The sequence below is a fragment of the Eutrigla gurnardus genome (genome assembly GCF_963514095.1).
Source record: "Eutrigla gurnardus genome assembly, chromosome: 20".
NCBI classification, from domain to species: domain Eukaryota; kingdom Metazoa; phylum Chordata; class Actinopteri; order Perciformes; family Triglidae; genus Eutrigla; species Eutrigla gurnardus.
In genome coordinates, this window is record NC_139931.1 from 3,240,891 (window position 1) to 3,268,611 (window position 27,721).

The 27,721-nt window shown below is 42.5% G+C and overlaps 1 protein-coding gene across 1 annotated transcript in view; it reads right to left on the reverse strand.

The window, feature by feature from the left end:
* Positions 1-3,759: 3,759 nt before the first annotated feature.
* The window catches only part of hs3st2 (heparan sulfate (glucosamine) 3-O-sulfotransferase 2), a 28,713-nt gene continuing 4,751 nt past the window's right edge, over positions 3,760-27,721 (reverse strand). Inside the window, exon 2 of the mRNA XM_084036364.1 lies at positions 3,760-4,962. Coding sequence (XP_083892490.1) covers positions 4,344-4,962 — 619 coding nt within the window. The 3' untranslated portion in view covers positions 3,760-4,343. The remainder of the gene's footprint in view (positions 4,963-27,721) is intronic.

A 27,721-nucleotide genomic window follows, 5' to 3' on the forward strand; every position in this document is an offset into this window, starting at 1 on the left:
GTAATAGAACATGTTACTGGAAATAAAACCGTCGGGAATTATGACATATTATTACTGAAAAAGGTGCAGTAGAGCAGGTGGAGGTTAGCTTAATGAGAGTTCCTCTGGAGGGGTTTCTGGCTGCCACCTTTCAGAGCGTCCTCGTCTCATTGTCCATTGGAGAAACAGAAGGAACCTCCTCATTATCCCCCCATAGCTTTGGCTCATTAGGAGGGGCAAGGAGATGTCCCCATAATAACACCTCAACACACTCTTCTTGGAGAACATTCCAGGTGTATGCTTCCATAACATCTAGTGACGCCAGCAAACAAACAAACAAACTTCATATCATAAGATATTCTCTACTTGTTTCCATCATTGATGCATTTTATTCCCAGCCTACGTGTTTCTGGGACACAACACATTCGCAGCTTTTGATCTTCAGACGTCGTCCCCACAATATAGAGATTATAGACACAAGCTTGTAACGTATACGTGCGGTTTCAGGGTTGGAGCCTCAGTAGACTTTCAAAAAGTTGTTTTCAAGGCAGGAGCTATAAAAGACATACAGCTCCAGAGTCCACACGAGGGAACCTGCAAATATCTATATTTGCATGCTGCCTCATTTTGTGTTTTCATTTAATAAGAAGGAAAATCAAAAGGTCTCGAGGTAATTGATTTTATTGTGGACTGTTAGCCATTTGTGATGAGTGGCAGAGGTGTATTTTACCAGAATCCTTCAAAGTTCATGGCATTTACAACAGCTTCTTTGGTATTTACTCTGAAGGTTAGAACGGTCGGACAGCTTTATACCCAGAGAACACTTTCTCTTTCATAATGAGGAGTAAATACATTATATACAACAGCAAGAGCTGTAGTAGGACTTCAATGCAGCAAGAAAGCATTAACATACAGGCGCGTTGATTCTTATGCATTGCTCAATTTTCAGAAAAACATTTAGATGTTTATTTCACTACTTTGGTTATTTAAGTCTGTAGATTTACAACATTTTATGGTGATATCTTTTTGTTTAATTGTTTAATTCTAATCACCTCTAGTGTCTTCAGAATGGATGGAACTTATAATAGATATCTTTTCTGGCATTTTCCTCAAAATGAGTTTGTTTTCAAACAAGTAGCACTGAAAACTTTCCATTTTCATGCCTCTCTATATTCTGAAGGTTTTTTCCGGAGGGGTTTGTTCATATATCATTCATGGCCTGATTTATACAACACTTTATTCCTAAAACCATGGCCAAAATAGATATTTTTTATGGCTGTTGATAGAAATATCAATTTATGGAGTTATAAAAAGTGATAGCCAAAACCTTTGACTCTAATATGTCAACACAATGAGATAACATTTTCTGAAAACCTGTATCTGGCGGTTTCATGGCCATTGTTTTTTACCCGATTCACCTGAATGTCTCGACCTTAAATGGGCACAAGCCTCGCAGGAAAAGGTGCTAAACCATTTTCTCTTGCATCCATGAATATTCCCCAAAAAGTTCACCTAATATTCTTCACCAGAAGTCACATATGCAGCAGCGATAACACATCAAAGTGTTCATTGGGTATCATACGGTGGCAGCCGTGTGGAGTTTTTTTTCCCCTCCCTCGGTGCCATATCATCAAGCCCAAAGCATTCTGGGGGAAAAGTTCTAATTAACTGAGCTGAGATAAAGTTGAGCTTATTGCTAAACTGGCGTGTGTGCTGATGGCTCACTAAGAAGCAGTCAGGCAGCTGCAGACGACACTGGCAGGTTAATCAAAAATGTATGTGGGATTTCACAAATGACAGTTTAAACAGCGCTGGTGGCCGACGGACACGTACCGGACGGTGAGCGCTGGGGATGCGAGCGAAATATCTAATTTCCTTTATTTGAAAGGTCACATTGTCACTTGTGCACATTAGTCTAAGTGTGACTGGATAGGACTGCTCCATCCACGGCCTGATTAAACCAGTCAAACACCTATGGAAGACGTCCTCACTGTCTCCCGTTACCATGGCAGCTCACTGCTCCGGCTCAGATGAACATATTAGTTTATCAAATATGTTCATTAAATAGAACAATTCAGTCAATAAAATCTGGAATCTTAATATGAATCATTAGTTTTCTGATTGTTTTATTTTTGTGTGTAAATGCTCAGATTAAAAAGAAGAAAAAAGAATGAGAACAACGACGTCTCAGACCAATTAGGCGCGATTATGGAGTCTTAACGCGAGAAACAAGACCAGCCAGTGTTTGCACATTCAGCAGTGTTGAAGGTCGTGTTGTAGTCAGTTCAGCTAAATCTAAAGCCGTATTCATACGGGAGGCGAGGATTAGCTGGAGGCGTCGTTTAAAAAAAAGAGAAGAAGATCGTCCGCGTCTTAATCCCGCGCTAATCGGACATCTGTGCAATAATAATTCCTCCCATATTTCACAGATACGTCCAACATACGTAATCATTTTTTAATAATAATATTACTTACAAATTCTTTGGTTTCCTCCTCATTTGAATTTCTCCTCGGTGGAAATCATTAACGACAACTTTGATTGGCTTCGGGGTGTAAATTCCAGAGGTTAATCTCCCCATTCGGAGAGGAATCCATCAAAAAGGGGAATCTTGAAAGTTAATGAGATCAGTGACATGCATGTCGGACGGTTTTTATCTTTCGACTCATTAGTACACTTCTTTGTGCCGGCGTGCCATGTATTCTTTGAGATGTGGTCAGGATGTCACGGTCCAGATCACATGGAGTCTCCACCTAATTCTATATCTGGTCCTGTGTGGAGAACAGGGAACTTTGGTGGGACTCATCGGGGGATTCATTAACGGCATCGGCCTGCACGAGCGTCGGGAATGGAAACCCCACAATTAGTAATGGCTGCACGTCTTCTACTGGATCACATCATAGAAGGAGCTGGACAAGAATGTTAGAACTGTATCTGAAAAATGGCATTCCCATACAGCTCAACTGCACTGTGAATTCAGTTTTGAGAGAAATTGATGTTGTTGTGGATCACGTTTGCATTTAGGACCACAGAAAAGTTGCACATTTGTGAGTTGATTACGATGCTTTCCATGAATGTACGCGTTTATTGTTCTAATTAATCCGTCACAACGTGTGACAACGCCTCGTTATGGTCCATAAGGTGATGATGTTGATGGAATTTATGTATGGTTTTATATATTTGAGGCCAAATTGTCATCTTATGGGTGTTTATTGATCAGGCGGTTGGACTAATATCCTAGTGGTAGTTTTCACTTGTTGTCATAGCAACTGTGAATCTGTTCTCCTACAGTGGCCCTAATACGCCGAGTTATAGTACATTCAGGAAAAGTTTCAAGTCAATGTCAGGGCCTCAGTCCAGAGATTGAGTGTAATGCTAGCGGTAGTTTTCACTTCTTGTCATAGCAACGCCACCATCTGGTGTTAGCGGAACAAAGCAACTTGTTTCTGTCGGCTTTATATATTTATAAAGTGGCAAATTTGTGACTTTTTTCCCAGAATATTGCCCCTCTCTCTCGACTTTTTTTCGTGCAGGTTTCTGTTGTTGTAATTTACATTAACCACAAGGTTTCAAACAACTGCAACCATAATCCTGGAGCAAATAGGTTTCCATGGCAACATGAATTGAGAATTTAGTCGTATCGGCAGTTTTGCAGCAGACGGGGTTGATGTGATTGTTTTACGAGACACCAAAAGATGAAAAGACGACTTTTTCTCAACGTGAAGGCCAGAAACAGAAAAATGTCTCTAATAAATTGAACTTAAGACTTTTGCCTTTTATTTCGATGACAACAAAAATCACTGATACAGAAAGAGCCAACAAACCATAAAAAAAACATCTCCATGTGATAGCATCATTTTTTTTTTAATATAGCTGTTTCCTCCTCATTTACAGTCCATGTATTCAGTAAACCTGTCACTGCTGCCCGTGAGCTGGAAGCAACAATAAGGAGATACATTTCTCTGCAGAATAATTGACAGACGGATTTCATTATTCATTTGACATTTCACTGCAAATTCCACGTAGAGAGCTCATTTCAACGTCAAAGCCGGCGGTTCATTTCGGAGCAGGATGAATACTTAAGCAGCGTCATTAGTGCAGATGTGGATAAATGACAGGAAGGCAGTGTGATGGCTGCGAGTTAACGACTCGGTTAATGACTGAATCCATATGTCACATGGTAAAGAAACTTGGTTTTTGTGTATTTATATATATATAGTTCATTTTTTAAGAAATGGCACTTGATGTGAAACATTTATATGAATATATTTGAATACGTTCTTCTATATTGATACTGTCATTGTATACACATCTCAATAAACATCTTTTTTTAGGTTTCTCTCCAGGCGGTCGCCGTTTTAGAAACTCAATCCCACTTGAAGTCTTGTCCCACAGTCTCAAAGAATTTGATGTTAAATGGCCTATAAAACTCCTGCAGCTGCTCGATGACCTCCTGTTCGATCTGTACGTGAGTCCTGCCCTTGGATTTGCCGAGGCAGCGCGGCTGGCTGCTGCTCTCCGGCTTCTTCAGACACGGGAAGCCTTTGGTTCGATTAAAGTAGAAGTGCTTGTCCGTGATTATTCGCTTCAGTCCTAGAAAGTCCTGAACGCGGCCCATCTCCCCCGCCGGGTCCGTGATCAGCCGCTCGCCGCTCACAAAGTGCATCTGCGACAGGCGGAAGTACTGCAGCCAGTTCTCCAGGTGCAGGATGTACATCCCGATGCGGACGGCGTTCCACGAGGCGTCCACCAGGCCCAGGCTTCGGTTCCTGAAGGCCAGCTCCTCGAACGTGGGGATGTCGGGCTTCTTGGAGAGAGTCTGCGTGTAGTCGGAGATGGCTCTGGTGACCGGGTTACGCACCACCACGATCAGCTTGGTGTCGGGGGACATGCTGACGATGCGGCGCGGCGCCTCTCTGGTGACGAAGTAGCTGGGCGTCTTCTCTAATGTGATCTGGCTGTCTAACGTCCGCGGCATCAGGCCCCTTTGGGAGAGAAGGAGAAAACACATGAGTCAGCAGGAGTTGGTTTAGTTTCCTGTCCAGCAGCATCTCAACGTGTCTGTTGTGTTTGTCCGTTAGTTTGTGAGGCGTTTAGTGTTTTACCACCAGAGGACACACATGCTGAAACAGGTCATATCGCTGAAATCCTGGTTTTATAGAAGATCATTCTTTAGAAGGCAGACTGTTTCTCAGAGAAAAGTAATATTCACATCTGATGATAGTATAATCACTTTTCATTATATTGTAATACTGCAATATCAATGGTATTTTACCCAATAAGACATTTGTGTGAGATTGTCATAATTAGCATATTACTTCTTGAGATAAATGGCCATAAATTGGTTTTGGGATTTCACAGTAAGCTTTGACCAACGGAATCTAATCTGTTCCAAATTTGAAGAAATTCCCTCCAGCTGTTTTTAAGATAACACACTCATGAGAACGGCACCGAGGTGAGGTAACAATGACCTTTGACCTCTGACCACCACTCAAGTATATTACTGAATCTCCTTGAATTCTTCACCACTGGCAATAAAATACCAAAACATTGGTTATACGTTCAAATATAAAGACATTCATGTTTATTATCCCACATGGGGAACATGCAGTTTAATAATACCACAACATACTTAATAAGTCATAATAAAACACGATCACAATGAGACTGAGACAGAATTAAAGTAAGATAAAGCCAGTCAATTCACTTTAAAATGATATCAAAGTGACTCAGAGGTCTGGAGATGAAGGCGTATAGATATTTACATTAAAGGGTTTTTAGTAATTATTATTAAAGGAGTTTATCATCTAATTCCAAAAGGTGTTTGTTTGTTGCAACCACTTCACTTTTGATTTTTGTGGAAAGGAGAGCAATTTTGTTATTTGTGAAATCAATAACCATCTCTGTTATTTCTATTTTTTTTAGGTATAAATCCAGGAATGCATCGCTGTGCTATCACCTCATACTGAAGGATTCTTATCTGTTCACTTATCGGATTCAGGGTGTTGTTGAACGTAGTGTAAAAACTAAGTTAAATGCTGTTTTAAAAACTCGTAAACTGTGTATTATTATTACAAACCTCCAAGAGTAAAAAAACAACAAAAAAAACTGTAGAGAAAACCCAAGTAATGACAATGTGAATGGATCTGCTGGATATCCATCGATGACAGGACGGCTTGTACAATCAAAACATGCATCATAATTATCATCATCACGCTGCCAAGATAATGGCTGTGAAAACTACAGGCAAATGTTTCTATTTGTCATATTTGTCGGGTGAGTTTTCCTTCCCGCGGTGCGATGCGTCATTCTGCTTCGGCACTTCGGTTCAATAAACTTGATTAACGAGCCTTGATGTTGAGACAACGAACGCCTCATCCACACTGTTCCTCTAAAAGAATAAAAAAAAAGCACAATAACCCAGAATAATAACAAAATAATACAATTAAACTTACTTTTATGATTACAGAGATAGTTTCTCTCTATCCCAGCATCACTTTCTGGATTACAGGTGTGTTACCACACAGCGCTGATGATTTAATGCCACACTTTTCTTTATTATTACTGGGGGAAGACTTCGATTAAAAGCTAACCTTTCTCAAAGCGTCTCTCTCTCAAGGTAAGGGTAGCCATAGGTTACCTCTAAAGTCCTGGAAATATTGATCCATTTAGTTTTATTTATGAATCCTGAGTTGTTGGCTCGGGTGCCTCAGGGCCATAGGCAACTATTAATCTTTCATGAAAACAGCACCTTTTCAAGCGAACATCTTTTCTGCACACACACACACACACTCACACACACACACACACACAAACACACACAGCCCTTTTCCAGGATCGCTGCTCGTGTGCCGAGGAAACCGTCTTCGTTACCCGGCTTGTCAATTCCAAACATTCTCACCGTCCTCGAGAGACAGAAAATTGTGTAGATGAGAGGAAGCTCGTACACACCGGTTCAAAACTGCAACTTGTCACACGGCTAAACGTGGCTGACAACGTGAGTGCGTACAGTGAGAGGTTGCAGAAGATCCGGCTTAAAATAGGACGGCTTCCTGCTGCCGTCGATGCAGCGTATACGTCTCTATTCTGTTCTGGGAGTAACGTGTTGATAAAAAAGTGATGATGTTAAATCAACGGGATATCACGCTGACATATTCCACTCTGCACCGGTTGTTTGTGTGTTTTTACAGAATCTAAAACTGCGAGTGAGCCGGCCCGTCGGAGGAAGCTGCATCATGTGCTGCCTTACCTTGAGTTATCGATTTCTGCAGCCCAGAGTCTCAGGCCGGAGAAATTACACGTTACACGGGATGTTACACAACATTGAGGAGGCCAGATGGATATGAAGGTGCAAAAAAAAAAAAAGGGTTGTGAAGCCAAAGCACCACTGGGATCAATTATCATGAAAGTGTATCAGGGTTCATATATATCACATTAAAGTGTTATTTTGCTCAGACAGATACTCAAAGGTTTGACTTGAAGGACTCAAAGTGTTAATTATCTTATGCACAGTAAAGAAACATGTTTCCCTGTACAATTACATTATATGTTTGCTGTCAAAAAGATACCACACAATGTAAAAAAAGTATAAACTAGATATTTATTACAAAACCACCTCAAAACCTCCCTATAACTCTCTGTCCCCATACCGTTTTGTCCTTCTTATTTATCTATCTAGTAACATTGTATTTTCCGTGTATATGTGTATGTATTTAATGTTTTAATACGTTTTTAATACGTTTTTTTTTGTTTTTCAACATGTAAGATGACCTTGGGTGTTTGAATGGCGCCAACAAATAAAATGTTTTATTATTATTATGAAAACAGAGGCAGAATGGGATTTATTTTCAATAAAACAATGGTGAAACAATTAAAGCAATTTTGCATGTGCAAACAGTGCAGTTATGTTGATGATTATGAATCATCGGCTATTATTAACCTGAGATTTGGATGGTGATATCATATACCCACCCCTCATAAGAAAAGGCTGGATCTCTTCCAGATATGAATGTGCTCCACAAGCTCCACGGCGGCGGGTGTCACGTGACTGACTGGGTGGCCCCGCTCCCACTCTGTCAAGCTGTCGGAGCTACCGAGGAGCCCACACTGTCACTCAATGCAATTCATTCTCTTTAGGAAAACAAACACTGATTTCAGAGAGAAACGGACAGGAGAGTTTGTGTTTGAAGGATGTCAAACCAATTCAGCAGAGAGAAAACGGGTTTGAAGGAGAAAGAAAGAAGCTGAAGCCTCCAGAAGGCTGGAAAGTGAAGCGAGACAAACAAATAAAGTAACCACACTGTTCCAGAGCTGGGGGGATTCACAATTATACCTTCCTGGTCAGGAGGGGGAGGAGCTACGCTATGATTGGCCAGTCTGCGTTTGGAGGTGAAGGGTCAGTACACCTCCTCTGCATGTTAAAGCTATGGTCTACGATTTGGAATAAAAAGAAAATCCATTCAGGGTATCAGCCGTAGGCCTGCACAGAAATTGACCAATGGGAGCCATTGCTCCGGAAGGCTACCATTGGCTCGTACCCTCCATCCAATCCCCTCGTCTCCCCTGCTCCTCGTCATCCCGCCTCGTCCCCTCTCACTCTCGCCCCAATCATGGAACACTGAGGGGAGGGGTTTAGCTATAAGAACCAATCAGCATCCAGAATTACAGATAGGAGATGATAACTGGAGTCAGAAACATGAAGACCATGAACATCGCTGCCAGAGTAAACATAGTAAAACTATGCAGATGAATAAATCTTAAAAAGCACCTTCTCCTGCTTCTTCTCATGAAGGGGGTACATGACGAATGAATCACATCTTCACTAAGACTGGATGAAACCAGATTTGTGACCACAACACTCCTGCTGTGCACCATTTAACTCCGGTCTCATTAAAACCTTGGCGTTGTCCGACAGCAGCTCAGTTGTTAAATTGTAGCCGCGGCGAAAATGAGGTGAAACCCGATGATAAAAAGGAGGTCCATCTTAAGGCCCTGTTGTCCAACATCTGAAGAAGGAAACAGTCGTGAATGGTGTGTTTTGTTAATGTGGTTGTGCTTTTTTCAATGTCGTGTTTTTCCTTGTTCCATGTCTCGCTCCTCAAGCCGGTGTCTGTCAGTCCACTATGGGTGAAGATTCAGACACGTGTCGGCAGGCAGACGTCGAGGCAAGGGCACTGGTTGTATTTTTTTTTTCTTATGAAGAAAGTGGGAGGAAACCGAAGCACTCGGAGAAAACCCATTCCAACACAGTGATTAAAGGAAAACACCACCGCATTTCCATACTGAACTATGTTCTGCTCTGATGTTAGACGAGGTGATACATACCTCCCTCTCCTCTGTGCGTGCACTCAATGGCTCTTGCGCGCACTCCGCGCAGCGCTAATTTGCTAGCATGTAGCTTGTCCTTAGGATCCAAAGGGGGGTGAAGTTAGAAGCGACCAAGCACTTCCACGTTGTCCCTATTTAAATACGGTTACGTGAGTAGTTACACGACCCAAGTTTGGTTACACAAAATGAAACATGCCAATTTTTCTAAGCGGATAACAAGGATAACTATATAGTATGGCGGAATAACAACTGGAAGCACTTCGACGTCGGCGCAGTAATATCATCACTCCGCTCCCCCTCTTACTTCCGTCAATAGAACCTACGTGACCTGCACGCCGTCGCCTGCACCAGCTGTAGTAGTTTGTGCACAGTTGAGGAAGCATCAGGTTGTAGTAAGATAGTTTGTGAACAATCAAACATCATGGTTATAACGTGCATCGTACAGGGTTGTGAAAACAAGCAGAAGGTATATAGTCCCGTCATGTTTTGAGTGATGATATTACTGCGCCGACGTCGAAGTGCTTCCAGTTGTTATTCCGCCATACTATATAGTTATCCTTGTTATCCGCTTAGAAAAATTGGCATGTTTCATTTTGTGTAACCAAACTTGAGTCGTGTAACTACTCACGTAACCGTATTTAAATAGGGACAACGTGGAAGTGCTTGGTCGCTTCTAACTTCACCCCCCTTTGGATCCTAAGGAATATACTGGGACAAGCTACATGCTAGCAAATTAGCGCTGCGCGGAGTGCGCGCAAGAGCCATTGAGTGCACGCACAGAGGAGAGGGAGGTATGTATCACCTCGTCTAACATCAGAGCAGAACATAGTTCAGTATGGAAATGCGGTGGTGTTTTCCTTTAAGGCCCTGTTGTCCAACATCTGAAGAAGGAAACAGTCGTGAATGTTGTGTTTTGTTAATGTGGTTGTGCTTTTTTCAATGTCGTGTTTTTCCTTGTTCCATGTCTCGCTCCTCAAGCCGGTGTCTGTCAGTCCACTATGGGTGAAGATTCAGACACGTGTCGGCAGGCAGACGTCGAGGCAAGGGCACTGGTTGTATTTTTTTTTTCTTATGAAGAAAGTGGGAGGAAACCGAAGCACTCGGAGAAAACCCATTCCAACACAGTGATTAAAGGAAAACACCACCGCATTTCCATACTGAACTATGTTCTGCTCTGATGTTAGACGAGGTGATACATACCTCCCTCTCCTCTGCGCGTGCACTCAATGGCTCTTGCGCGCACTCCACGCAGCGCTAATTTGCTAGCATGTAGCTTGTCCTTCGGATCCAAAGGGGGCTGAAGTTAGAAGCGACCAAGCACTTCCACGTTGTCCCTATTTAAATACGGTTACGTGAGTAGTTACACGACCCAAGTTTGGTTACACAAAATGAAACATGCCAATTTTTCTAAGCGGATAACAAGGATAACTATATAGTATGGCGGAATAACAACTGGAAGCACTTCGACGTCGGCGCAGTAATATCATCACTCCGCTCCCCCTCTTACTTCCGTCAATAGAACCTACGTGACCTGCACGCCGTCGCCTGCACCAGCTGTAGTAGTTTGTGCACAGTTGAGGAAGCATCAGGTTGTAGTAAGATAGTTTGTGAACAATCAAACATCATGGTTATAACGTGCATCGTACAGGGTTGTGAAAACAAGCAGAAGGTATATAGTCCCGTCATGTTTTGAGTGATGATATTACTGTGCCGACGTCGAAGTGCTTCCAGTTGTTATATAATGTTGCCAATTGGCATGTTTCATTTTGTGTAACCAAACTTGAGTCGTGTAACTACTCACGTAACCGTATTTAAATAGGGACAACGTGGAAGTGCTTGGTCGCTTCGAACTTCACCCCCCTTTGGATACTAAGGAATATACTGGGACAAGCTACATGCTAGCAAATTAGCGCTGCGCGGAGTGCGCGCAAGAGCCATTGAGTGCACGCACAGAGAGGGAGGTATGTATCACCTCGTCTAACATCAGAGCAGAACATAGTTCAGTATGGAAATGCGGTGGTGTTTTCCTTTAAGGCCCTGTTGTCCAACATCTGAAGAAGGAAACAGTCGTGAATGTTGTGTTTTGTTAATGTGGTTGTGCTTTTTTCAATGTCGTGTTTTTCCTTGTTCCATGTCTCGCTCCTCAAGCCGGTGTCTGTCAGTCCACTATGGGTGAAGATTCAGACATGTGTCGGCAGGCAGACGTCGAGGCAAGGGCACTGGTTGTATTTTTTTTTTCTGATTAAGAACGTGGGAGGAAACCGAAGCACTCAGAGAAAACCCATTCCAACACAGTGATTAAGGCCCTGTTGTCCAACATCTGAAGAAGGAAACAGTCGTGAATGTTGTGTTTTGTTAATGTGGTTGTGCTTTTTTCAATGTCGTGTTTTTCCTTGTTCCATGTCTCGCTCCTCAAGCCGGTGTCTGTCAGTCCACTATGGGTGAAGATTCAGACACGTGTCGGCAGGCAGACGTCGAGGCAAGGGCACTGGTTGTATTTTTTTTTTCTTATGAAGAAAGTGGGAGGAAACCGAAGCACTCGGAGAAAACCCATTCCAACACAGTGATTAAGGCCCTGTTGTCCAACATCTGAAGAAGGAAACAGTCGTGAATGTTGTGTTTTGTTAATGTGGTTGTGCTTTTTTCAATGTCGTGTTTTTCCTTGTTCCATGTCTCGCTCCTCAAGCCGGTGTCTGTCAGTCCACTATGGGTGAAGATTCAGACACGTGTCGGCAGGCAGACGTCGAGGCAAGGGCACTGGTTGTATTTTTTTTTTCTTATGAAGAAAGTGGGAGGAAACCGAAGCACTCGGAGAAAACCCATTCCAACACAGTGATTAAGGCCCTGTTGTCCAACATCTGAAGAAGGAGAACAGTCGTGAATGTTGTGTTTTGTTAATGTGGTTGTGCTTTTTTCAATGTTGTGTTTTTCCTTGTTCCATGTCTCGCTCCTCAATATTTTTTTTTCTGATTAAGAACGTGGGAGGAAACCGAAGCACTCGGAGAAAACCCATTCCAACACTTAGCAACAGGGAGTTTAAGGATCTGTTGTGCAACACGTGAAGCAGGAGAACAGTCCGGCCACACCTTTGCGCAGACTTTTAAAGGCCCTTCTGATGCGACTGGTCTTTTTTGGCGTCACCAGGTAAATTTTTAGTGCCTGGATTATGTCGTCGTCAACAATTGGATTCTTTGACAGCAGCTCCTCTGTACCAACCCCCATCTTGCGCAGGTCCTTGTGCACCGCCTTGGTAATCCTCTTGATACAGTGTTGACTTGGCTTGACAGCGATGTGACACTCTTTCATCTCTTCACAGAGCATCTGATTCAGGTTCATGATGATGGGTGCCCTGTAAACATGGAGTGACTGATTTGACATTATATTCTCAACCAGGTTTGACACCAGAGATATGTAGTCGAAGTCGTTCCACTGATTTTTGGTTGGCTGACCAGTAGCTTCAGCTTGATCATCACTAGCTTGATCACTCCGAGAGTCTGAGAGGTCTGTGATTGCTGGAGGATTTTCATCAATTGACTTCAAGATTGAGAAATCCTCTGGAGAGTAAGAGAGATCCTCTGGTGTTTCTGACGGACTTTCATCACTCAGAGATTCCACTTCTGAGAGGTTCACTGGGTTTAAGGACTGATTTTCATCACTTGACTCTGAGTAAGAGAGATCCTCCCGTGTTTCTGACGGACTTTCATCACTCAGAGATTCCACATCTGAGAGGTTCACTGGATTTAAGGGCTGATTTTCATCACTTGACTCCGAGTGAGAGAGATCCCCTGGTGTTTCTGCGTTGTTTTCATCCCTTGACTCCGAGTGAGAGACATGCCCTGGAATTTCTGCCTGGTTTTCATCACTTGGAGAGTCCAAGTCTGAATGGACCTCTGGCATTTCTGCCTGGTTTTCATCACTTGGAAAGTCCAAGACTGAAGAGTCCAAGTCTGAAGAGTCCATGTTTGAAGAGTTCAAGTCTGAATGGACCTCTGGAATTGCTGATTGACGTCTTAAGAAGGGGAACTGTCTGGTCAAACCTTTGTACAGATTGTAAAAGGGCCTTTTGATGGGACTGGTCTTTTTTGGCGTCACCAGGTGCATTTTTAGTGCCTGGATTATGTCGTCATCAACAAATGGATTTTTTGACAGCAGCTCCTCTGCACCAACCCCCATCTTGCGCAGGTCCTTGTGCACCGCCTTAGCGGCCTTCTTGATGCAGTGTTGACTTGGCTTGACAGCAATGTCACACTCTTTTATCTCTTCACGGAGCATCTGTTCCAGGTTCATGATGATGGGTGCGCTGTAAATTTCGATCGATCGATTTTTCATCATCTGCTCAATGAGGTTTGACACCAGAGATGAATAGTGGAGGTTGTTCCACTGATTTTTGGTTGGCTGACGTGTAGCTTCAGCTTGATCACCACTAACTTGATCACTCCGAGAGTCTGAGAGGTCTGTGATTGCTGGAGGATTTTCATCAATTGACTTCAAGATCGAGAAATCCTTTGGAGAAGAAGAGAGATCCTCTGGTGTTTCTGACAGACTTTCATCACTCAGAGATTCCAAATCTGAGAGGTTCACTGGGTTAAAGTCCTGATTTTCATCACTTGACTCCGAGTGAGAAAGTTCCCCTGGTGTTTTTGTGTTGTTTTCATCCTTTGGAGAGTCCAAGTCTGAATGGAACTCTGGAATTTCTGCCTGGTTTTCATCACTTAGAGAGTCCAAGTCTGAAGAGTCCAAGTCTGAATGGACCTCTGGAATTTCTGCCTGGTTTTCATCACTTGGAGAGTCCAAGTCTGAAGAGTCCAAGTCTGAAGAGTCCAAGTCTGAATGGACCTCTGGAATTTCTGCCTGGTTTTCATCACTTGGAGAGTCCAAGTCTGAAGAGTCCAAGTCTGAATGGACCTCTGGAATTTCTGCCTGGTTTTCATTACATGACTCCGAGTGAGAGAGATCCTCTGGTTTTTCTGCCTGGTTTCCATCACTTGGAGAGTCCAAGTCTGAAGAGTCCAAGTCTGAATGGACCTCTGGAATTTCTGCCTGGTTTTCATCACTTGGAGAGTCCAAGTCTGAAGAGTCCAAGTCTGATTGGACCTCTGGAATTTCTGCCTGGTTTTCATTACATGGAGAGTCCAAGTCTGAAGAGTCCAAGTCTGAATGGACCTCTAGAATTTCAGCCTGGTTTTCATCACTTAGAGAATCCAAGTCTGAAGAGTCCACGTCTGAATAGACCTCTGGAATTTCTGCCTGGTTTTCATTACATGAGTCCGAGTGAGAGAGATCCTCTGGTTTTTCTGCCTGGTTTTCGACACTTTGAGAGTCCAAGTCTGAATGGACCTCTGGAATTTCTGCCTGGTTTTCATTACTTGGAGAGTCCAAGTCTGAATGGAACTCTGGAATTTCTGCCTGGTTTCCATCACTTGGAGAGTCCAAGTCTGAAGAGTCCAAGTGTGAATGGACCTCTGGAATTTCTGCCTGGTTTCCATCACTTGGAGAGTCCAAGTCGGAAGAGTCCAAGTGTGAATGGACCTCTGGAATTTCTGCCTGGTTTCCATCACTTTGAGAGTCCAAGTCTGAAGAGTCCAAGTCTGAATGGACCTCTGGAATTTCTGCCTGGTTTCCATCACTTGGAGAGTCCAAGTCGGAAGAGTCCAAGTGTGAATGGACCTCTGGAATTTCTGCCTGGTTTTCATTACTTGAAGAGTCCAAGTCTGAATGGACCTCTGGAATTTCTGCCAGGTTTCCATCACTTGGAGTGTCCAAGTCTGAAGAGTCCAAGTCTGATTGGACCTCTGGAATTTCTGCCTGGTTTTCATTACATGAGTCCGAGTGAGAGAGATCCTCTGGTTTTTCTGCCTGGTTTTCGACACTTTGAGAGTCCAAGTCTGAATGGACCTCTGGAATTTCTGCCTGGTTTTCATTACTTGGAGAGTCCAAGTCTGAATGGAACTCTGGAATTTCTGCCTGGTTTCCATCACTTGGAGAGTCCAAGTCTGAAGAGTCCAAGTCTGAATGGACCTCTGGAATTTCTGCCTGGTTTCCATCACTTGGAGAGTCCAAGTCGGAAGAGTCCAAGTGTGAATGGACCTCTGGAATTTCTGCCTGGTTTTCATAACTTGAAGAGTCCAAGTCTGAATGGACCTCTGGAATTTCTGCCTGGTTTCCATCACTTGGAGAGTCCAAGTCTGAAGAGTCCAAGTCTGAATGGACCTCTGGAATTTCTGCCTGGTTTTCATTACTTGACTCCGAGTGAGAGAGATCCTGTGGAATTTCTGCCTGGTTTTCATCACTTGGAGAGTCCAAGTCTGAAGAGTCCAAGTCTGAATGCACCTCGGGAATTTCTGCCTGGTTTTCATCACTTGGAGAGTCCAAGTCTGAAGAGTCCAAGTCTGAATGGACCTCTGGAATTTCTACCTGGTTTTCATTACTTGACTCCGAGTGAGAGAGATCCTCTGGTTTTTCTGCCTGGTTTTCGACACTTTGAGAGTCCAAGTCTGAATGGACCTCTGGAATTTCTGCCTGGTTTTCATCACTTGGAGAGTCCAAGTCTGAAGAGTCCAAGTCTGAATGGACCTCTGGAATTTCTACCTGGTTTTCATTACTTGACTCTGAGTGAGAGAGATCCTCTGGTTTTTCTGCCTGGTTTTCATCACTTGGAGAGTCCAAGTCTGAAGAGTCCAAGTCTGAATGCACCTCTGGAATTTCTGCCTGGTTTTCATCACTTGGAGAGTCCAAGTCTGAAGAGTCCAAGTCTGAATGGACCTCTGGAATTTCTGCCTGGTTTTCATCACTTGGAGAGTCCAAGTCTGAAGAGTCCAAGTCTGAATGGACCTCTGGAATTTCTACCTGGTTTTCATTACTTGACTCTGAGTGAGAGAGATCCTCTGGTTTTTCTGCCTGGTTTTCATCACTTGGAGAGTCCAAGTCTGAAGAGTCCAAGTCTGAATGCACCTCTGGAATTTCTGCCTGGTTTTCATCACTTGGAGAGTCCAAGTCTGAAGAGTCCAAGTCTGAATGCACCTCTGGAATTTCTGCCTGGTTTTCATCACTTGTAGAGTCCAAGTCTGAAGAGTCCAAGTCTGAATGGACCCCTGGAATTTCTGCCTGGTTTTCATTACTTGACTCCGAGTGAGAGAGATCCTGTGGAATTTCTACCCGGTTTTCATCACTTGGAGAGTCCAAGTCTAAAGAGTCCAAGTCTGAATGGACCCCTGGAATTTCTACCTGGTTTTCATTACTTGACTCTGAGTGAGAGAGATCCTGTGGAATTTCTGCCTGGTTTTCATCACTTGGAGAGTCCAAGTCTGAAGATTCCAAGTCTGAATGCACCTCTGGAATTTCTGCCTGGTTTTCATTACTTGACTCCGAGTGAGAGAGATCCTGTGGAATTTCTACCCGGTTTTCATCACTTGGAGAGTCCAAGTCTGAAGAGTCCAAGTCTGAATGGACCTCTGGAATTTCTACCTGGTTTTCATTACTTGACTCTGAGTGAGAGAGATCCTCTGGTTTCTCTGCCTGGTTTTCATCACTTGGAGAGTCCAAGTCTGAAGAGTCCAAGTCTGAATGCACCTCTGGAATTTCTGCCTGGTTTTCATTACTTGACTCCGAGTGAGAGAGATCCTGTGGAATTTCTGCCTGGTTTTCATCACTTGGAGAGTCCAAGTCTGAAGAGTCCAAGTCTGAATGCACCTCTGGTTTTTCTGCCTGGTTTTCGACACTTTGAGAGTCCAAGTCTGAATGGACCTCTGGAATTTCTGCCTGGTTTTCATCACTTGGAGAGTCCAAGTCTGAAGAGTCCAAGTCTGAATGGACCTCTGGAATTTCTACCTGGTTTATATTACTTAACTCTGAGTGAGAGAGATCCTCTGGTTTTTCTGCCTGGTTTTCATCACTTGGAGAGTCCAAGTCTGAAGAGTCCAAGTCTGAATGCACCTCTGGAATTTCTGCCTGGTTTTCATCACTTGGAGAGTCCAAGTCTGAAGAGTCCAAGTCTGAATGGACCTCTGGAATTTCTGCCTGGTTTTCATTACTTGACTCCGAGTGAGAGAGATCCTGTGGAATTTCTTCCTGGTTTTCATCACTTGGAGAGTCCAAGTCTGAAGAGTCCAAGTCTGAATGCACCTCTGGAATTTCTGCCTGGTTTTCATTACTTGACTCCGAGTGAGAGAGATCCTGTGGAATTTCTACCCGGTTTTCATCACTTGGAGAGTCCAAGTCTGAAGAGTCCAAGTCTGAATGGACCTCTGGAATTTCTACCTGGTTTTCATTACTTGACTCCGAGTGAGAGAGATCCTCTGGTTTTTCTGCCTGGTTTTCGACACTTTGAGAGTCCAAGTCTGAATGGACCTCTGGAATTTCTGCCTGGTTTTCATCACTTGGAGAGTCCAAGTCTGAAGAGTCCAAGTCTGAATGCACCTCTGGAATTTCTGCCTGGTTTTCAGGAGTTGTGGCCATCACGTTGTCCCTCTTTCTACCATCCATAGTATCCTGGTTGTAGTCAACTGTGTTTGTGAACACTGTGTTTGTGGATACAATGACTGTCAGCTTATATAACCTTCTTAGAATGTTAGATGTGATGTCATTGATTCATTTCAAAGCCAATGAAATGCAATGACATTACTTCAAAGCCAATGAAATGCAATGACATTACTTCAAAGCCAATGGAATGCAATGACATCACTTCAAAGCACAGGTATAATTTAAAAACAACATTCTGCCACAAATGGAATGAAATGGAATGCAGAATCGTAGCTTAGCAACTGTTGCTAGGCGCAGCTATTCCAGCCAGAATGGTTCTGTCTATGACTTATGAAGTAAATAGAAAACATTTCTTCATCCTAGCTGTAGCTTTTCAGACACACTGAACTGTAATCATCACGTCACTTCCTAGGAGCCTCATTACTGGTCGGAGACATGTAACCATAGTTAGCTGTGTCAACTTCATGATTGTAAAAGAATCACAAAGTGTATTCAACCTGACAGAGTGAAATCTTACCCTCACATGGAAGCGTTATTGACGTTACAGAGTTGTCCAACACTGTGCATGTGTTAAAAGAATACTTGATAATGCTCGTAAAAATGCATATCCAACGAGCCAATAAATCACTTAAACATTTCGATGAAGTTCAAGATGCTTCACTCAGAGTGGAAAGTGTGAGTTCCCTGCAAAAAGATCGAAGGAAGACCTACAGCACTTTGATCATAGCACTGTTGTTCTTAAGGTATGTTTGCTGAACAGCTAGGCCTACTACTTTACTCAGAGAGGACCTAACACTTTCTATTTTTTCGCTCTTACTTTATCGGCAATGATATGTTGTAGTTTCTTTCTTTTGACAAATGCACTTATTGTAAACCGCTTTGTACACGTTTTTTGGGATTAGTGTTGGGGTTAGGGTTATGGTTAGTGTTGGGGTTACTGTTGGGGTTGGGGTTAGGGTCTGGCTGTATCTCGGGAACAGTAAGTCGTAGACACACAGGCTGAAGACACTTTCAGAAGGGTCGAATTAGGTCAGAAGGCACCACTCCCGAGTCTCAACGACCCAACCTTTCCGACATATTAATTCAAAAATGTAATGGGGAGGACCCCCAGACCCCCCGCCTAAACAGGACCCTCCACATATCAAATGCTGCTGACGCCCTTCATCTTAAAACAACATTGTTAGCATTTTTGACTTGTTTAACTGTTATTGAAATCAGGGCTATTTCTAAAGAGATGCTTCTCATGTCTGGACCAGTAACTTCCAAGTCGCCTGTCTTGGTGGGATGTTAATGAAGAACATTTATTTGAACTACGGTTTTGTATCTGGAGCTTCATATTCAATCATCACAAAGTTAGCTTCCACACATGCGCTGGCTCTGCTCCAGCTGGTTTTAACGACCACATAATTAACCTTTAATGGCTGTGTGTGAAAGAAGAAACAGCAAGCAGGTGATGAGCAGCGGATTTATTATTCTCAATAAATAATTTCCACACTCGGCAGCAGAAGTCTTATTTATGTATCCGTTGGTTATTCAGGCCAGAAGGGGAACATGTGATTCCTGAGGCTAGTGTCTGAACCAAACGTCTTTTTTTCCCCATCATGCCCCCCGAGAATCTGCATTGCACGCAGCATCTGAAAGTAAGAGATAAAAATGGAGGCTCTTTATGGGAGCCGGCTCTTTCACTAAAAGCTAAAAACGGTAATTTGCTCTTCGAAACATCTACTGATTGTATTGTTTCTGACACTTCACACCTCTTTATCAGTATGCATGTATCAGGGGAAACACACACACACACACACACACACACACACACACACACACACACACACACACACACACACACACACACACACACACAGATACACACCTAGATGAGGTGACATTTGAGTGAAGTGCTCTGATTGATCACCACCTTTTCACTCAGAGTGAAATGCTAAATTCTTCGGGGGTGATTTACAGTCGTCCTCTCCATCCTCGGTGGAACTTTAAGTCAGGATGCATTACAGGCCGGGCGGTGACATTTTAATCACTCTGGTGAAATGGACTCAGGTGTGGAGGATCAGCGCCACTGGTGAAATGGACTCAGGTGTGGAGATGAGACGTGGCTCAGAGCTCTCTTCTTCTGGACGCTTTAATCGCACAATTCTTGTTGGTAAGTTCTGTTAAACTTAAAGGTTTGAACCTGACACAGACTTTTAATGTATTATTATAAATAGTTTCTATGATAGTTTATGTTAAATATCATTAACAGACATAAAAGACGTAGTTTTGACTGGTTTAAATTAAAACTAGCAGCTTTATGAAATAATCATCAAAGTCCCAGTCAAAGGAATCCTCCAGGAGAATCCGATGTGATTAACATCTCCGGTGGAGAGCTAAGTAATGATCAGTATAGGTTGCTATCGCCTCTCGTTGGCTCCCTATAGCAAGGTCGACCTTTTCTACACCAGCTCAATTATTCATGATTTTTAGAGTGTTCTGGATGAACTCTGTGTCTTAACACAGCGTGAGCCCGTCAAAAAAAGGTTTTCCAACCTAAAAGTACATCCACTCCACCGTTTGTCTGTCAGACGTTGGACTTTCACCCAGGAGGCCACTATTTGTTTAACGTGTGAAACACGTTAAACAAATATATGGCAATATGGCAATATATCGCCCAATACAATATCGTTTTTTTAACTCGACGATCAATTTAAAAAATAGATTCATGTTTAGACGCGTTGTGAATGCAGTACTTTATCCTTTTTCATTTTATTTTCAATATTTATTCCAGTGAATTTCATGAGAATTAATAAAATGGAGAGGCTGTTTTGAATGAAATAGTTTTGATTCAATTTGTCCTCTGATCAATATCATCTGATGTACATTTACAGGTACTTGTGTTTTCATCTTTATTTATATCGCAAACTTGATACGTATCATATCGTGACCAAAGTATCGTGATACGTATCGTATCGTGACCAACGTATCGTGACCAAAGTATCGTGATGCGTATTGTGACCAAAGTATCATGATACGTATTGTGACCAAAGTAGCGTGATACATATCGTGACCAAAGTATCGTGATACGTATTGTGACCAAAGTATCGTGATACGTATCGTATTGTGAGGTTCTTGCCAATACTCACCCCTAGTGAAACCAAGAGTCAATATTGGTTGATTCTACTGAACATTCACAAATGTACTTATGATGATTTCAAACCTCACAAAGTAGTTTTGTTCTTTTTGTTTTGCTTTAATTAAGATGGTCAATCATTTAGGTTTAGGGTGCGTCTACATAACATACATACATAACATCATTTTAACGATATTTTCACTGTTCTAATAAGGTAACCAAGTCCAACAATGGGAAACACTGCAGCCGTTTCCACTCATTAATGAGCTGCGGTGCTGAAAGCTTGCGACCCTGAAGTGAGCTGCCGGCGATCTCTCTGATTAGCTCTGTTGGTGCAGCGGAGGCAGCAGGTCTGGAGTTCACGCCGACTCCTCTCTGGACGCCGCTGTATCATTATGGAGGACTGAGCCACAAACATGGATGTCTTTATTTCAAAGTACCAAGGACAACCCTACTCAACCCAGATACACCATTCTTCTCCTGCAGTGTTCCTCTGAGAACATGGGACTCGTACTACAGCATGAAGCCATTCAGCAGTAATCAATCCATGGCTGTGAATGAATCCCCGTAATCATTGCTTTGACTTTTGCCAATCGACGAACGTGGACATATAGAAGGTCACAGATCACACAGGTCTGAAAGAAATCCCATCTGCAGTAGAGTCTATTTCTGAGGGCGACACTGAAGTAAATCATACAGTTTCCACACTGGGAAGGGTCCATCCTCTGGGGAGCATGAATGTACTCATGTTTCTACATATAAGCTACATTTATACAGTATGAATAAATACAGGTTGAGCACGGTTTGTGTCTCGTTGAACAACTTTAACTTCCCAGAGAGCAGCGCAGGTTCATCAGGGATGCAGACCGTCAGAACGAGTAAAGGTCAGCTTTGAATCATCTCCTTGCGAACGATCAATGAACTCCGAATTTATTACTGTCATTTCGTTGTAGTTTGAACTTAAAACAGAATGTTGCATATCGGCAGTTCAGGACAAGTTCTCAGGGAATGTTTGCAGCACAATTACAAAATACTCATGCAACAAATATCCACATGCAAAACGTCCAAATGTGATACATCTCTACACGTATGTTCACATCTACATGGCTGTTATCAGGATATCATAATGATATATATCAAGAGTGCATGATGTCCGATAATTCAATAAATAAATATGAAATAACCACATGAAGCCTATTTGTCTATGCTTCTCTGTGAATAAAATATAAGTTCTCATTTTATAAAGAACTTTTAGTGTAAAAAAAAACTGTTTCAAGTGAAATTATAGAGAATAAATAAATATTAACAGCCTATAGTTCATCTCACATGAATGTGACAGTAATGCTGTATATTGACTTGTGTTATCTGAGCTTCTCCACACATTGTTGTATGTGCGTTAACTGTTGGATGTCGTACAAATGTTGTAAACTTTACAGAAGAGGACCAGGATGTAAAGCGTCGTCCAGCGGACGTTAATAATATTTTTGCCGTAATGCAGTTAGGTTGCTGGTTATTCATAAAACATATATAACAAGTGACATTTTTATATAATTTGATGATGTATATATTGTCATATCACCAACTCTAAAGTCCCATAATGCAACAGGAAAAAAACCAGTGCTGATCACTTGTAATTGGTGGCATTGGAGGTGCATTGTGGATTTCAGACAAACACTCTGATTGAACGTAGAAACCGTTAGTCACAACGAGAAGTGTTCCTGCAGGAGTTCACACATTTAGAGAACGGCCGTTCCCTCCCGCCGCAAAAACGAATGTTTGTCATTAAAGGAGGAATAATGAGCGCTGCCTGGTGAACAATATGCAGGCTCACAGGCTGACCGAATCTAAGTATCCATTACATTTTGCTGCGTTTGTTTGGTCTCTGGAGTAATTTATCAAAGCAAACAGTAATGATAGTCAAAAAAGCTTTGTTTAGAAACAAAAAGGTGACATTTTTCTAACAGAAATGGATTAAAAACCTTACGGGAGGTAATTTAAAGTCTAATCATATCCAACACACAACCGTGGAACTGTTTAAATTGCTTGCGTCGTTATCCTGAGACTGAATTAGGAGCTACAAAAGAAATGCACCAACAATGCTAATGGTAACAAATGAACAGCAGATTAATGCTGAACATGCACAAAAAAATTGAAGCAAAGTCCGACAAAGTGGGACTAATAAGTCGTAGTATTGTCGTCCAGTTGAAACTTATTAAATGAACGTCTGAGTCTGGGAACTCCCACAGCAGCGGCGGGTAATTACTTTTTTTTTGACACAGTGTGGTTTCAATCGCTTACAATAATGCAATTTTATATTTTAGAAGTTTGTGCAAGGGAAATGCACGATTCTCAGAAAGCACTTCCTTAAAACGGCATCTTCCTGCTCACATCTCCATTATTAACGCATCACTCACGTGAATTACAGCTGTGATGACATCATTAATCACCGGGAAACAAAAGGCCCGCCACCTTGGAAGTCTATCAAGAGTTAAAGAAAGAGCAGTCCAGACCAAGACTGGTCGAGGAACGGAGGTGAATAACAATCAAAGTGTCTACTTTCTCTAATTTGATAACAGATTGTTTGAAAATAGCAGCCGGATCGTCCCGCAGTAGAGAACCCACATAATAGAATCAACGTATTCATAGCAGAATAATACGGGCTGGAACATGAATTCCATGATGTGTTTGACCTTGAAGCGAAACCCATTTAAATGGCTGTCATTTCAGAACACTGTGCTGTTGTTTCCCTTGAAACGGTGATTATTCATGGTCTGGTCCGCGGAGGGGAATGACTGACACTCGCTCCGCTCCAACAATAACAGGCGAATAGAGCGGCGACGAGCCGTCACATTAACATGCGGACCGGGAGGAGCCATGATGAAGACCTGATGAAGACCTGATGAAGACCTCCGATAATCTGAGACACCACATTCTCAGATTACTTCTTATTTTGTGTATTCTGTATATTCTGTTCATTCTGTGTATTCTGTATAGTCTGTGTATTCTGTTTTCTGTATATTCTGTGTATTCTGTATATTTTGTATATTCTTTGTATTCAGAGTATTCTGTATATTGTGTTTGTTTTGTGTATTCTGTATATTCTGTGTATTTTGTGTATTCCGTGTATTCTGGGGTTGTAAAGTACAGCGTCGCCTATAAAGTTGGAATAATTTCCAAATGTCTCGTCTTTTATCTCCAAACGAACGTTATGAATTAATTAATTTCACCGCGGTAACTGTGACACATAATGTAATCATTGCACCTGATCACAAGTGATGACTAATGCATTTAAAAAGGAATAAACAGAGGATTGTGTCTGAACAAAATATTCCAACTTTATGGACAACAGTGTCTGTTTGCGACACTTTAATGTCACCTTATGTGGCAGCTGGAACATTTTCCGATCTTATAATTGACATAAATTGCCCGTCTTGTTAATAACACAGTGAAATTGTGAAGGTAATAGATGATGACGTGCAGCCCCTGCTGTAGTATGATGCAGTCGAACAGCATCTCAAGTGAAAGAAATGGAGATTTGCTTGACTTTCCATCCACATTGGAGCTTTCGGAGGTTCTTCCCGGGTTTACAGCCTCTCCCAGTGTGACAGTGGAGGATTTTTATAACTGTAGAGTGGACAGTCCACATACCTATAAGTGGTTCTCCTCTTCAGTTCAATGGTGGGAAAGTGCAAAGAGGAGACAGAGTAGGGGAGGCTCAGGGAGGATCTGATCCCCGGTCAGCAGGGAGTGACGGTACGGGTTCACCCGGGGGGGAGAAAGTTAACAAGCCGGCAATCTCTAAGGATGAGCGAAGATGAGCTGAGGATCGCTGACTGCTGGATATTTCCAGAATCGCAATCCCACCAGAACGATACTTAGTGTGATGGTATCATTTGTTCCGGGGACGACTGAGGCCCAGATGGAATTTTATTTTCACCATTTTCAAGAACACATCAAGTGACAAACCAGACGGCTGTCATGAGTTATTAATTACTTGACCTCCAGCAAAAACAGAGAATATCACCAATTCTTCTTCATCAACAGCGTTTTCTTCAAACCCCAAAAATTGGCTTGTTTTTTTTGTTTATTTTAGTAAAAGTATACGTTTTTGTGGAGTTCAAGTGTTGCAACACATGCATCCTTGTGTCCTTCAAGTCAGACTCGACTAATATTTCATAAAGACCTGCGTCTTTCTCCATTGGACAACATGGACATAGTAGGGAAATGAAATGTGATTTTTTTGGGACTTTGCATGTCCTGTTTGTTCAATAAGCTGAGAAAACTGCAGGTTTGGAGGTTGGTTTTCGCTCATTGTTTCTTAACGTCCAAAATAAACATCCAACTTAGGTTTACTTAGTTTGATTACATGACAAAACTACTTGGTAAGGCTGAGTGTTGAGTTTTAAAAAAAGTAGTTTTGTTATGTAAAGTTCTAATTTAAGTTTGCAAAGTTACGTAACATTGACTTGGTTCCACACAGGACAGGGACAGCGGTCTCCGGGGTGAAGGTTCATTGTTTATTTCACCTCCATGTGAACTTTCTCATTTGTCTCATCTCATTTCTCCATTTGACTACGTACCATAGCTAAGTATCGTAGCTATCGTAGCTAGCTATTGAGCCAAGCTAATGGACATAGCGGTGACGTACGTTGCGTGAGACGAGCGACATAGTTCACTGAAATAACGCTACGACAAACCTATGATGAACTGGGACTTTCTTCACTAATTCGCTGTACAATTCAAACAGGATCAAAACATGATCTCTAACCTTTGTCTTTTTTTTCCGAATTATGGGAACACTGGAGGGGACTTAGCCTCTCTATCAGCCGCTAAAAGGAGCAGATAATCACTTTAATATTGATGATACATCCTCTGTGCACCCTGAATGCCAATTTCATAGCAATCATCTAGTAGTTGAGATAATTCAGCCTGGAACAAAGAGGCGGAGCGACCAATGGCGGATTTATCAGAATACCACTCTTAACAGCATCATATCGCCAGAATGGTACTGAGGTTGTATACTTGTATACTTGCATACTTGCATACTTGCATACGCTAAATCTTTATCTTGCGATTGGTCCATTCTGTGTGCATGATCACATTGTTTCCTAAACGATTCCGTCAAAAGAATGAAAGCACCACGTCTCTGTGTTTCAGGCGGCTCTCATCGGGAGGAAACATCTCGGAAAGAGTTGTTTTTTAATTAACGTTAACCGCCGCATGTCTCTGAGCCGCGCTGCAATGAAGACAGCTCATTAATAATGCAGACGTACGCCTTACCATCCGTCGCTGTATAATGTGCAGTTTTCTGTGTTAAATGAGAGCCATCTAACTTTCTGTCCTCATCAACCTTTCTGATAACACTGTTCCGGAGCTCCCTGCCTCCCCGAGCCAATTAATGTGGACCTGGAGAATATTTGTTGCTGCGGCGAGCCTCTCGTACGATTTCAACCCTTCTCAGGGAATCTACTGGAAGTGCTTCTGACTCCTGTGAAATCAATAGAGCCGAGATGCCCTTTTAAGTCTTGATGGTGTACAGCGACATGTTTTTGTTTGATCTTTCTGATTCTGTGGAGGATGGAGGAGAAAAAAAAGTGAGTAGGGGAAGTGCGAGGAAGGCGGTCGCAGTGAAAACGTCTGTTATAGCAGGTCCTGTATGGTGATGTGAAATAAATGAGGCCGTGTGTGTGTGTTCTGTTCAGCAGGCGCGGTAATGAACACTGCACCATTTTTCTTTGGAGCCTAAATTATCCGTCACACGCTTAATGTAACAGGACGGACTGAAACTGACCGGATTTAATTTGGCGTCCGTGTTTCTGTCTGTTCCACGGAGACGCCAAAAACAAGAACTTCTAATTAAAACACAGTGTTTTGAAATATATTTTTCAGAATTGTGCTGAAAATGACGATACTGGCAACTTGTGTTCGACGCATCTATAAGAAGTGGACATTGTCTCCCATTGGTTTGTGGAAGGCTTGAGTTTGGTCGCATCTTGGTGTTTGGCTGTCACCATCAATCATTTTTAGGCCAAAATGTTACAAATGAATTTCATGAAAGAAAAAAAAATGGATAATGCAGCATTACAAAGTTAACCACACCCTAAATCATACCCTTTTTATTGTCCACTTTACTCTAAATGGACCATAATTCAAATAAAACTCAATGAACATCATGATGTGTTGAAGAATAATTGAAACTAATGAGAATTTGAGTCATTTTCTCATAGACTTCTATACAATCAAACTTCTTCATGCAACCGGAGGAGTCGCCCCCTGATGGCCAGTAGAGAGAATGCAAATTTTAGGCGTTCAACATTGGCTTTACTTTTCAGAACCAGAAGTTGCTGCTTGGTTGATGAAGACCAAGAGATGCTGTTATAGTTGAAGCTAGTGGGCCCTAGTTTCGTGGCGCAGCGCAGGGTGGCGGAGGGTGGCGGAGCCGGCGTAATGCAAGTTTTGACCCGCGCAGCCTTGCGCACCGTCAGTTTGGCAGTTTGGTGGATCGCCTGCGCCAAGATGGGTGTGGCAGCTCAGCAGGGGGAGGCGTCACAGATTCAGCTTGGGGCAGCGGAAGTTCTGAAAGCTGAAAAGCTCGCCAGCTCCAACCTGGTCTACTTTCAGCGCAAGGCGCAAGGCGTAAATAAAGTCCATTCATTCAAGGCAAATCACAGCTGGCGGAGTGGAAGTTTGGCTGACGGCGCGCAGTGCGCACACGTCACCGAGACCTCACAGGCAGGTTTCCACAGTTCCAGGCACATTTAAATGCAATAAATAATCACAACAAGCACTATTTAATGCAACTAATTGAATCAACACGTGAA